Genomic DNA, 12,935 nt, shown 5'->3' with positions numbered 1-12,935 from the left:
CTTCTGAAGCTTGCATGTGTTTATGAGAGGTCTCACCTGCTCTATTTGTCTGTCTGTATGTGTATGTCTGTCTGTCTCTCTCTCTCTCTTTCTCTTACTGCTTGAATTCATTTATGACTGTTTTATATCCTGCTTTTTATCGATTTGAGTAGTATTTACCCCATGAAATAAATGCCCAATGCTCCTTTTCTGTCTCGTTTATGTAAAAAGCACTCATATGCTTTGGAACTGGACCAAGTAGGTTAACTGGGTATGTGTACTACTAGTTTTTCTTGTCAATACAGTCTTTCTAAAGCACAATGTTTTGCTCAGTGATAGTTAGCCCCTTCCTTCAGAAGTCTGAGAGAGCTCCCAGACATCAGGTGTACAACAACCCCTTCTCTCTCGCTCTAGTCTCTCTATTTTCTCTATTCACTTCCTGTTTACTAATTACTGTTTACTGTATCATGTGACCTACATGTTGCCTCTAGGTGACAGTATCACTTCTGTCAGACTTTCCCTGATGTTGATATGCAGTATATTCTATATCTCTATGTGTTCCAAGTCAATGGGGATTGGCAAGGGGAGTCTCATGTGCCATTGTTGCATAATGAGGCTCAGTGTTTGAATATTTGAGCTAATCGGTTGTGTTGAGGTGAATCTAGAATTGCTAGGTGTTTATCACTGAAGCTCAAATCTGTCAACCTTTTGACAGTTCATCCTATACTATCAGCCTTAAACAGGTTTTTGGTTCATGAGACCTCTCCTGTCAATCGCCACATACAGGGGAATTATTGTGTCTCTCCCTTGCTGACAATTCATCAGCGCTCAGACACCTTGTGTATTTGGGAGGTTGCTCGCTCAATATTGTTCATTTTGGATACTAAACCTTTCTGGGAGATCATAGATCCAACAGAGGCTAGATGATACTGTAGTATCTCTATGGTTAGCACATGTGCAGCAGCAACTTGGGTCTTGTCTGTCTCTTCTATTTTTACATCTCGGTTTGTCCTTCTGATTCTGTCTGTAGTTTTCTTGTCCAGGGTAAATTTATATCTGCTAACACACAAAAAACAGTGATACAAATGTTGAAACTAAATAGGACCACACACACAACATTTAGTAACATTGGTATTTTAAAGGGACCCAAGACATTTTTGAATGCGAGTGCCGTATTTAATTTCCCCTTTGTATTGATATTGATATGTTCAGTACCACCCTCCCCAAGGCTCACTGTACTATTCGATTCCAAGGCTTTAAATTCACCAAGAATCACCCTTTTATTCTGCCTTAATAACAATCGCCTTGTACTAACTTGGGGCACTGTAATGACCCTGGTGCATTGCTGAGCCCAAAAGGAATATGTAAGAAGTGAAAGAGGCCACAATGTGCTTTCTGAGACGGATTCGATAGCTTTCGTAAACCACAATGGGTATTGTTCTCTTGTTGAATAATATATTTTCCAAAATGTGACTGGGGTCCCTTTTAAATGTGCTGACTCTACTGGTTGTCCATTCTAGCGGTGACTGCCCCGCCCTCAGCTTCCCCCCTTCCAAAACTCATCCGCTCTATCTGTCCCATCCGTGTTCTGTCCATCCGTGTTGTGTGTGACACATCTTTCTCGCCCTCCGTTGTCCGGACATGCTCTTCTCCCTTCTTCTCATCTGTCATATGCCAGCTCTGCCTGCTCTTCCTTCTCTCCATCCATCCATCCCTCCTTCCTTCCTTTCCTCTAGCAATTCTATCTTAACAATGGATTTCATTTTGTTTCACGAATCACTCTATTCACTTACCCAACCTTTACCCGCCTCTCCCTTTTGATGCAACCATGGCTGCATTCGAACAAGCGAAAAAGACAGCAAATCATTTTAGTTTTTAGATTCATTTTTTAACCTTTAGTTTGATTTTGATTTTAAGTGTTGGTTTTGTTTGTCCATTTTCTTTAGCTTTTTTGTTGGTTTGTTTACCTTCTCCTCCTTAGTCTCTGGAAGAAGTTCGTAGCGTTGATACTAAAAGAGGTTCATTGTCTTTTTCCCATTTCGCTGCGGAGAACATTCCTTTCTCCTTGTTTTCTTTTTTCTTCCTTTCCTTTTTTTTGTTGATATTGCATACGTGTCACTGATTGAAATGGAAGGTAGGTAACGCTCTGCCTTGGCACGTGGTCTTTCTTTTATGCAGAAATGAGAATGTCAGAAGCACCCTCTATCTTGATGTCAATGTTTCTGTGTCTCTCTTTCTATGATTTAACCACCAGGGATCTTTAGCTTTAGGAAGTTTATTTTATCGTTCCTTTTTTTTCTGTTATATTTTGCTTTTAAGATTTGGATTATAGTTGATCCTTTTTTCTCTATCCTTCTTAAATGTTCATACTGAATTCAGTCCAGTATCCCACCCGATATATATATCAAGAAGGCCCATTTCTTTGTATACTTCTTTCTGTTTTGGTAGAATGCATTTATTCCTGTTTGTCCAGCATCTCTCTGTTCACTTGGTGAAATAGTTACATTCGTCTTATGATTTGATCATGTTTATTTCCTCGGTGGCTGTTTCTAACAACTGTCATCATCTGCGTCAGTGGTTGTGTGTTTTCTTATATCTACAGCTCAGTCTTTTGTTTGTTTTGTGGAGAAGGTTTTACTATTCTTGTTGTTTTCAATGAAGAGTCTCTGTTTTAGTCATAGTTCAGCGGTCAGCGTTTACAGGGGAGAAGGTTAATGCATGCAGGAGAGCTCGCTGTGTTTTGATATTTACCTGCTTTGACATTTGATCTGCCTTTATATCCCGGAGACACACACAGCCATGCAATTGCTCCACACAAACATCTGCACTCACAATACTTTGTGAAACCCCTTGCCCTGTGTACACTGCTATTACAGAATATGCCTGCGTCCTAGTTCAATGTCCTCAGTATACCTTATCTCTCAACATCGTCCACTTGCTTAAAAGCCTCCTACTGAAGTTGATCTACCAAACACATTTGTGTTTAAAATGAAGCTGTAGTTTTAAGAATCCCATCAATAAATGTCTAGAAGTACACAATATTTGCAGAGCTTCTGTTCTCGCAGAGGACTGTTGCTTTTGCTAGAGTTAAATTCAATAGTACAGATTTTTTCATATTAATGGATATTATTAAAACAGAGAACTAAAACAGAGATCTCAACAGAGCCAATTAAAATGTCATATGCCTGAGGCTTACAGGGGAAGCGCAACCCAACACTGACAAGAAATGCCTTGGTTTGAACAAACTGTAACCTAAAATACAGTACCTGGGGGTTGAACTCCTAAACGTCACTCTTTGGAAGCCCTAAACTTAAAGGTAGACTCAGCAAGATGACATTGCCACGAGCACCACCGCAGATATTGAGATGAGCGAGATGAAAGACTTTGCTCTCACACAGTCACACACAGTATCTGCGCATGGGCACGGGTTCGCTTCACACTGTTTACAGAGTGGTCGCCAGGGCACCAAAACCTCCGAAGTTGAGCCTCTCGCTCCAACGCTCTTAGTTGTTGCAGAAATTGGTCCACTATGCTGTTTACTTTCTGCATCTATGTCATATCGCTGAGACTACTTTTAACTCAATGGTCATTCACACAGACTGTCTGCCCTGCCCTCTGGTGGAGTGGGCTGGGCAGGAGAATGAATGATCTGGAAGACGTAGCTACTCTCGGTGTGAGAGGTTCCCTGAACATTGTGGTGTGTTCCTTCCTCTTTTTCTTTTTGATTTAATTTCAGTTGATTTCCATGCATTGTCTGATGCCTCACTCTGCCAAGGAAGGGTTTTGTGTCTTTTTCTCTTGCATTTTGTGAAATCTAATGATGCACTTATGTTGCCCCACTTTTCCCTTTTCTTCATACCTTACCTACTAAAGGAGGGAATGCCACTTTATTGGTAAGTGGATGTTAACCAAAAGGGAGTTAAACAAGAGTAACGATAAAAAAAAATACAAAAAATGGGTCGCTGTTCACATCTCAGCAATTGTCTACTACAGGGAAAAAAATCCACAAAGAGAAAATTATTGAGTAGCAGACGATTAGTTTCTCTGATTCGATTTGACTCTATAATTGTTCCTTGACTATTTTATTTTGTTCCTTCCATTTCTGTGATGTTCTGTCAAGTTGTCTACTCTTTTCTTTTCATATTTGTTTTTTACCATTACTAAAACTTGAAGAAGTCCTCCTTTTCTACTCTACAAAGTCTGTAGCTCTATACTCTCTTTTCTCTCTGCTCTTTAACTTAATTTGGGTCATAATACAAATAAAAAAATCCCTTTCTCTTCTAGTTTTTTTCCGTTTCTTTTCGGGATTATGATTTCTTCGACTCATTATGGTTTTGCATGCCAAGTATTGCATGCGCTGCACCATAGAGGACTGTCTATAAGCCATATCGAGAAAAAACCTAGATCTTTTCTTTTAGATGTTGACCCTCTTTTGCCAAGTACACCGTAGCGCTCAAACACTTCACTGTGACAAACTCTAAGGCCCTTTTTCTATTTTTTTCCCTTTTTTTTTTCTTTTTTCTTTTGTTGGTTATCATTTCTCTACAGAAGCTGAGAATGCTGACTGCTGCTACTCCGGGAGACCAGTCGACCATGATGCTGCCTCAGCTGAGAGGAGGAGAGCACAAGACCCACAATGCCCTTTACACGACCCCAGGAGGAGGTTCTGCAATCCAGGCTGGACAGGCTGGAGATGCCCTACAGGGAGAGGAAAGGCAGACGATAGGGTCGTCGGGCAGACGGGGAGGTCACAGAGGTCACAGAGCTCATGGGAAGAGCTCCCATTCGCCAGCTCACAGCAGTGACTCCGCCCACTCTCAACGTAACCTGCATCCTCACAGAGGAAAAAGCTCTCACCGGAAGAAGTAAGCAGAGAGATTCAACCTTCCATACTGACATAACCTTTACCTGTTCTGTCCTTCAATCAATTAAATAAAATATATTTATAAAGCCCTTTTTACATTAGCAGTTGTCACAGTGCTTATACAGAAACCCAGGCTAAACCCCAGAGAGCAAGCAATGCATATGTAGAAGCACGGTGGCTAGGAAAAACTCCCTAGAAAGGCAGAAACCTATGAAGAAACCTAGAGAGGAACCAGGTTCTGAGGGGTGGCCAGTCTTCTAATCCTGGTGAAGCTTACATTAAGGCCAGATTGGTCTGGGACAAGTTCCGGGACAAGGTCTTCGCCCCTTCTTTTATGTCCACTGTGTTTGGTGCTTGGTCTGCTGTCCAGGGCACAGTCCTATGCACTTCCCTCTCCACTCTCATTCTCCTGGCTTGTGCTATCCTAAGATATGCTAATTAGAACGAAAACAGGCTGATCGCTTTGAGAACTAAACAACCTGTTTGGTGATCTTCTGATGTGGCACATCACAAAAAATTTGTGATGCATTTATTTGCCTCACTCTCCCATTTCATCATACATTATCTACTAAAGGTATCCAACAATCCTGACCCAAATCTTTCCTCTGTTACTAATAATAAATTGATACTCATTTATCCATCTACCTCAAGGACTAAAGGGGGCCACTCGTCCAAGCGGCACCACCATGGGGTTCGGGGACAAGCCCATCACCAGAGCCAGTCTGGCTCCCCGGGGCGGCACCGCCACACATCTGGGTCAGGCAGGAAGAAGAGTGAGTCTCGGGGGCGCGGTGGCATGGGGGTCCGACAGCGTAGCAGCTCCTGGAGCTCCGGGCGCTCTTCATCACGCTCCGGCTCCAGAGAGAGAGGCCCCAGCAAAGCCAAGTCCCCCCACCCCCATGCCAGACAGAACAACTCCAGGTGACCGCTTACCTGACCCGGAAGGCCAGATAACACTAGTTTTGGATTAACTAGAAACTTTTGCAACTGTTCTTGCTATCCAGTGATTTATTTAGACACAAACATTACTTTTCTCATATATTCATTTTTTCTTTCCAGTACATGACAATTTGATGCGTTTATTTTTTCCTTTCTCCACCAGGGAGAGAGACAGCCCTCACCACTCTGATGCTGACCGTGCTCGCCGTCGCTCCAGGAGCTATTCTCCCATCAGGAAGAGGAGACGAGACTCTCCCAGCTTCATGGAGGCTCGTAGGATCACCAGGTAACAGAGGCTCTATCTAACCATGCTCCCTCAGTGAAAGCAGAATACAAGTGTAACACTGACATCTATGGGAGCGTTTGTCAAGGTTTCTTCCTCTCAGGTTTTCTTTCTCAACAATTGTATTGTGAATCCTCAGGATAATTACTGTAAATGTGGAGTGCTTATATGTTCTCTAATCTGACATGCCATAGTATTTAGTGTATGTGTAAATGTGATTGTCTGTTGTATAGTACCATCCAAGTGGAACTGAACACGTTATATTATTTCAGGTGAAATGTTTTTATATCACAGAAGTGTACAACCTTTATCACCGATTGAATTTGCCACAGCTGAGTGATGCCACACTGTAGCAATAATATGATTCCATTGTATTTCCCAGAATGTGTGTGTAGTGGTTTCCCATAAAATGCAGGTGAAATGTTCTGTGACACTCCTCTCTCACTCCTCCTGTACGAAGGAAGGTTCCCCCGTCTCTCTCCCCCCCCGAAGCCAAGACAACGGAATACTGCTGAGCTGCAGGCTAGGTTACCGTGGTAACAGTTGCCGTGCAGCAGGACTCCCCTAGTCCTCCTTGCTGAAGCCTTGTGAAGCAGTTAACCAACCGAACAGACTTCCCTAGAGTAACGCTGCACCCTCCCCTTTCCTCTCGATCTCCCTCTTTCTATCCATCTTTCTTTTTGTAAATCCACATTCACCTGCACTAGACAAACAGTCACTGATGTGCACTAATGCTGTAACACACGTTTTTGATAAAGGCGCTATCAAGGTTCGTCAAACGATGTCTGTCTGTAAACCAGAAATAAAGGTTCTATATAAATTCTTTGGGATTCTGTATTTGTGATCCACAACTACCACTTTTTTTTTTGCAAACATCCCCATAGGTAGTGAGCACCTTGATAGCGCTGACGTCCTGCCTCTAGATTAACTCTCCTGATTCCTGGGTGATGGCTAACCTTCAGATGATTTTCTGTCTTTTTGCAGCTAACAGCTCTCAATTTACCGGCAGCAACCTCTGTGGGCACTTAAGTTGCACCTTGAGGGTGCTCACTAACAAGGCAATCTCAATGCTCCTAACCCTTTTGAAATGTGTGTGTGTGTGTGTGTGTGTGTGTGTGTGTGTGTGTGTGTGTGTGTGTGTGTGTGTGTGTGTGTGGTGTGTGTTGTGTGTGTGTGTGGTGTGTGTGGTGTGTGTGTGTGTGTGTGTGTGTGTGTGTGGTGTGCGCGCGCTTGCGGACTCCTACTAACTAACACATGGAGCCGCTCTCTTTCAGCACTTCTCAATTTGACTGCCGCACCTAATAACTACTATGCCACATTTCTGGCCTGACCCTTGAAGACAGCTGACCCAGACCCTTTTGGCTGACCTCTATTATGTTCCAAACATGACCCTCTCATGATCTTTTTATGCGATTATAACATTTGACGAAGTATAGTTGAAGTACAACATATTTTGGGAATCAGAAAAGCATATGATAATATTGCAAACCTACAGTATTCCCATTGGAGTGTACTGTACAATGCAGAGGCATGCCAAAAGAGCAGCTCTCAGATCAGCTGTCAGAGTGGTGGTCATCCTCACACTAACTGGTCACAAGCCTTTTATACACTGTATAACCTTCTATCCCTCTATCGTCTCCTCTCCTCAGCGCTCGGAAGCGGCCTATTCCGTACTACCGTCCAAGCCCCTCCTCCTCCAGCTCCATGTCTAGCCCCTCCCACTCGGAGAGGAGTCGCAGCCATGACAGCTACAGCAGCTATAGCCGCAGTCACAGCCGCACCAGGAGCCACAGCCGCTCCCGCAGCCGCAACCACAGCTACTACAGCCGCAGCAGTTACGAGAGCCCCGGCTTCTGAGGAGAGAGAGACAGAGGAAGAAAGGGGGAGGGAGAAAGAGAGGGAGCGAGGGGGGTAGATAGAGAGGGAAACAGAGAGACAGAGACAGAGAGAGAAAGATAAGATAAATCATGTTATGTATTCTTATGTCCCTGAATGGTTCAAACACAGGGCCAGACCTCTGGTCCATTTTTACCCTCAGTCTTCATCTCTGTATACTTCATGTTAACCCGCAAGTATGGGTAGCTGCTGCCCATTATGGCGACCGGAGTATGGGCATTGGGTGTATAGAAATAATCGAATTGGGCAGATCTGTTGCCACTCAAGAGCGTTTTGCGTGGCTGATTGGGCTGCACGAGGAGTCAACCAGTGCACCGGTGTTGTATCAACATGCCTGCTGGCTTGAAGTGCTTCCTACTGGGTATCACGGTCGTGTCGCTGACGGTATCTTACGTGGACATTTTTTTCACACCGGTGCAGCCTTGACAAGAAATAGCTAATATTGATAACCATCTAGATGTCACCTTGATGCAGTCTACTACTCAATGGGAAGGGCGTGAGCGTCAAGAACATCTAGTAGGCAATATCAGGGTGACAGTCACAGTAAGCACACGTGTACAACGCATGAAGCAACAGTACACCCACCATCAATACCTTTAATCTAAAATAAACAATCGTCAGTTATGACGAAAATGTACAATTATTTGTGTAAAACTAACAGTGAAATACAATTCAGACTCAAGCGGAAGTCCAAACTCTCGCGTTATGGTAGGTCAGTGTACGGCAGTTGCGTGGTAAGAAACGGAACCCAAAAAAAACGGCTCAGTCAAAACCTTCTAACCTATAGCAGAGCGATTTYGACACACCCACTCCTTTCCACACGCCCACTACTTTCCTTTCGACACACCCACTCGCCCATACTCCAGTCGCTTTATTGCTACCCCTTTCTCTTAACCTGAGCCTGGATCAATGGAAGGAAGAGGGAGGTTTTTAATATTATAGCACATTCATTTGAAATATCAAAAAAAAAWWAWAWATAAWAATATTTCAAATGAATGTGCTATAATATTAAAATGGATGCAACACACTGGTAATTATTTAAAATACAATTTCTCGGATCATGGTTTTAGAAAATAAATGATAAAGCCTAAAGAACAAGTCTGTAAGCACTTTCTCCATAATCTTCCACGGAGAAAAAGTAACCAGAAAATAAGTTGATATTTTATTTGATGTATTCTAGCATTGGGACACTTCATGAGTTTGTGGAAGAAGAGGAAAATAAGAGACACAAATGGAAAAGAATTCAAATTAAATCAAACAGTACGGGAACATTTTTTCTCCAATGTCATTACATCATTTCCCCAAAGACACTAATGCTCTATTTTAGGAACTTGAGAGATCAAGAGAAGCGATAAAGAACAAAACAAAAGTCGGCTGACAATTTAGCACACAGAAGGGAACTGATGTATGTTTTTTTTTAAAGGTTGTAGCATATATGTCAGGATATATAAATGATTCTAAACTGTAAGTTCTGGCTTGTAAACTATGCACTGTATATTCCATGTGATTTTGAAGAGGCTTGTTATTTGATGGTGACTTAGTATGATGATGCACCAGGAAGGAGGAAGGCTGCTGCTTGTACCAGAGAGCCCTGCTGGCTGCCACTATAGGTCCCAGGGTGCATCTGTCACGGACACTACAGCACTACAGGTCCCAGGGTGCATCTGTCCCTGTCACTAAAGTACTACAGCTCCCAGGGTGCATCTGTCCTCTCTCCGCCCATTCTGATCTGTATTGTATGTGACGTACCGGACCTGTAATTACACACAGAGGCAAGAAGGGATATAAAAACCAATGTATTATTATGTACTTTTCCTCTCTTCCCTATTCCACTATTTATTGTGTTCAAACTATTAAAGCTGCAATATGTACATTTTGGGGCGGCCTGACCAAATACACATAGAAATGTTAGTTATAGATCTGTCATTCTCATTGAAAGCTTGTCTAAGAAGCAGTAGATCTGTTCTATGTGCGCTATTTCTATTATTCATGTTCTTAGGTTTCGTTTTTGCATCTTTTACTTTCGGTTTTGTACACCAGCTTCAAACGGCTGAAAATACAATGTTTTGGGTTATTGACAATATATTTCACAGCGGTTTAGCTGGTACAATGATTCTCTACACTATGCATTGCGTGTTTTGTCATGTAAACTGAAATTAGGCTAACTATTAGAATTTCTGCATACTGCACCTTTAATGTAGATACTACTGTACCTCTTCTGCAATGACCAATGAGGTGAAGTCGCTCTGTAAAGATGCTCTTTCTTAAGATACTTCAGAAACCTTCTGCAAAAGCATCCATGTATTCTTGTGGTTTTATATTTTATCCACAGCTATTTATTAAATTATTTATTCCAATTATCTATTAAGTTATTTATTGTTTATTTATTTGATAATATATTTGTTTTGTCTCATCAAATGTTTTTAAAGCAATTTGAAGAATCGTGTCATTGAGATACTAATATATCATGGGAGAATTGCTGCAAATGTATGTATTCTCAACTTTGAATATACAGTATGTCCATTGATGTTTTAACCCAAATCCTTTTTATTTGTGATGAAAGCTTCTGCTTCCTTTAAGAATAGGGGAGTGAGCTGAGTTGGCGTTAGCTTGTTTCTATGGCGGTGTTCCCTTACCTGATGTATTTTATAATGCTCTTACACAGGGTTCATTACAGTACTGGAACAATCCACATAGACCATGTATTAAACGTTTGTGTTGATGCAATCTGTTATTCTTCTGCCTGTCTGTTTCCTGGTGCAGGGGATACATAGTTAAAGTTACGTAGAGGGGCTGTTACTCTGCAGGGCTCCAAATGTCCACTTCTACCAACTCCTTCTGTCCAAAACATTGATCAGGCCTGGATTATCTCCCTCCAGACATAGACGTGTTGATTGGGCTAGTTTGTTGTTGGTCTAACCAATCACATTGCCCCTGCTGTAACAGGCTGGCCCTATCCCCTGCACCCCTGCACCCTGTAGTAACTGGCTCTGACCTGGCATGAGGTCTCAGACAGAGGGTCTACTCATTTTGCAAGCCGGTGGTCAGCTAAACTACGTACGCGGCAAATGCCCCTGCTTTCAAAAACGCTTGAACCCAGACACAGGTAGTCCCACAAGAAGCCCATCATGTGCCCTGTCTCAGTTTATTACTCTGTGCTGATAGGACAGCTGCTGGTGATGATGCAATCAGGGAACCCCTTCAGTCTTCCTTCCCATTCGTCAAGCCTCCTGTCACTCATGCAGTGTTACATTAAACATGTAACCAGAGTTACTGTAACCTAGTATGATATTAAACAAAACCTGTTCCGATATTACAGCGCTAAACCTTTGGATTGTATAAAAGTAATTTAGTTGTAGTGTAAAAGTTATTATACAGGACAATAAATATAAACCAATGAAAAATGAGCTACYTGTGTTGTTTTTCGATAGATACTCTTTTTGACATGGGAAAAAAATGTTGTCACTGAGGTCTACACGATGTTCATACTGTAATACGTGCATGTGCTATTTGTAGGTACCACCAACAGAGGTTGCTAATGTAAATATTTACTTTATTTCATAGTGAAACTGGAAACCTCTGGCCTGAGAAAAGGACTGGAATATTCTGTAACCTAGTGTACTTTTCCAACTCCCTGTTTATCTTTCCTCCCAAGTCCATAAATTCAACCTATGTTATGTAACCTGTGAATGAATACAGGCCGCATCGCTCCCAGGAAATTACAACGTTATTGTTGTATCTGTCTGAGTCTGAGACACAGTCGGATGAATGAATGAAAATGCATTAACCTTAACCTGAACCACAACCCTAACCCTAGGCTCTGTACTTTTGATCTATAGTTGTATATTCATGTCAAAGGTGTCCTTTGACATGAGTTAGCAAATTAAAAAAAGCCAGCTCATGTACAGTGGGGCAAAAAAGTATTTAGTCAGCCACCAATTGTGCAAGTTCTCCCACTTAAAAAGATGAGAGAGGCCTGTAATTTTCATCATAGGTACACTTCAACTATGACAGACAAAATGAGGAAAAAAATCCAGAAAATCACATTGTAGGATTTTAATGAATTTATTTGCAAATTATGGTGGAAAATAAGTATTTGGTCAATAACAAAAGTTTATCTCAATACTTTGTTATATACCCTTTGTTAGCAATGACAGAGGTCAAACGTTTTTCTGTAAGTCTTCACAAGGTTTTCACACACTGTTGCTGGTATTTTGGCCCATTCCTCCATGCAGATATCCTCTAGAGCAGTGATGTTTTGGGGCTGTTACTGGGCAACACGGACTTTCAACTCCCTCCAAAGATTTTCTATGGGGTTGAGATCTGGAGACTGGCTAGGCCACTCCAGGACCTTGAAATGCTTCTTACGAAGCCACTCCTTCGTTGCCCGTGCGGTGTGTTTGGAATCATTGTCATGCTGAAAGACCCAGCCACGTTTCATCTTCAATGCCCTTGCTGATGGAAGGAGGTTTTCACTCAAAAATCTTCACGATACATGGCCCCATTCATTCTTTCCTTTACACGGATCAGTCGTCCGGTCCCTTTGCAGAAAAACAGCCCCAAAGCATGATGTTTCCACCCCCATGCTTCACAGTAGGTATGGTGTTCTTTGGATGCAACTCAGCATTCTTGTCCTCCAAACACGACGAGTTTAGTTTTTACCAAGAAGTTCTATTTTGGTTTCATCTGACCATATGACATTCTCCCAATCTTCTTCTGGATCATCCAAATGCTCTCTAGCAAACTTCAGACGGGCCTGGACATGTACTGGCTTAAGCAGGGGGACACGTCTGGCACTGTAGGATTTGAGTCCCTGGCGGCGTAGTGTGTTACTGATGGTAGGCTTTGTTACTTTGGTCCCAGCTCTCTGCAGGTCATTCACTAGGTCCCCCCGTGTGGTTCTGGGATTTTTGCTCACCGTTCTTGTGATCATGTTAACCCCACGGGGTGAGATCTTGCGTGGAGCCCCAGATC

At 42.4% G+C, this 12,935-nt stretch overlaps 1 protein-coding gene across 1 annotated transcript in view; it reads left to right on the top strand.

The window, feature by feature from the left end:
• srrm3 (serine/arginine repetitive matrix 3) overlaps positions 1 to 11,368 on the top strand; it is a 159,293-nt gene extending 147,925 nt beyond the window's left edge. Inside the window, exons 10-13 of the mRNA XM_070449254.1 lie at positions 4,528 to 4,844; positions 5,495 to 5,764; positions 5,946 to 6,068; positions 7,715 to 11,368. Of these exons, the coding sequence (XP_070305355.1) occupies positions 4,528 to 4,844; positions 5,495 to 5,764; positions 5,946 to 6,068; positions 7,715 to 7,922 (918 nt within the window). The 3' untranslated portion in view covers positions 7,923 to 11,368. The remainder of the gene's footprint in view (positions 1 to 4,527; positions 4,845 to 5,494; positions 5,765 to 5,945; positions 6,069 to 7,714) is intronic.
• The last annotated feature ends 1,567 nt before the right edge of the window (positions 11,369 to 12,935 follow it).

The sequence above is a fragment of the Salvelinus sp. IW2-2015 genome, linkage group LG20 (genome assembly GCF_002910315.2).
Source record: "Salvelinus sp. IW2-2015 linkage group LG20, ASM291031v2, whole genome shotgun sequence".
Taxonomy (NCBI): Eukaryota; Metazoa; Chordata; class Actinopteri; order Salmoniformes; family Salmonidae; genus Salvelinus; species Salvelinus sp. IW2-2015.
The sequence above is the reverse complement of the archived record's forward strand: the minus strand, read 5'-3'. Positions and strand labels throughout refer to the sequence as shown.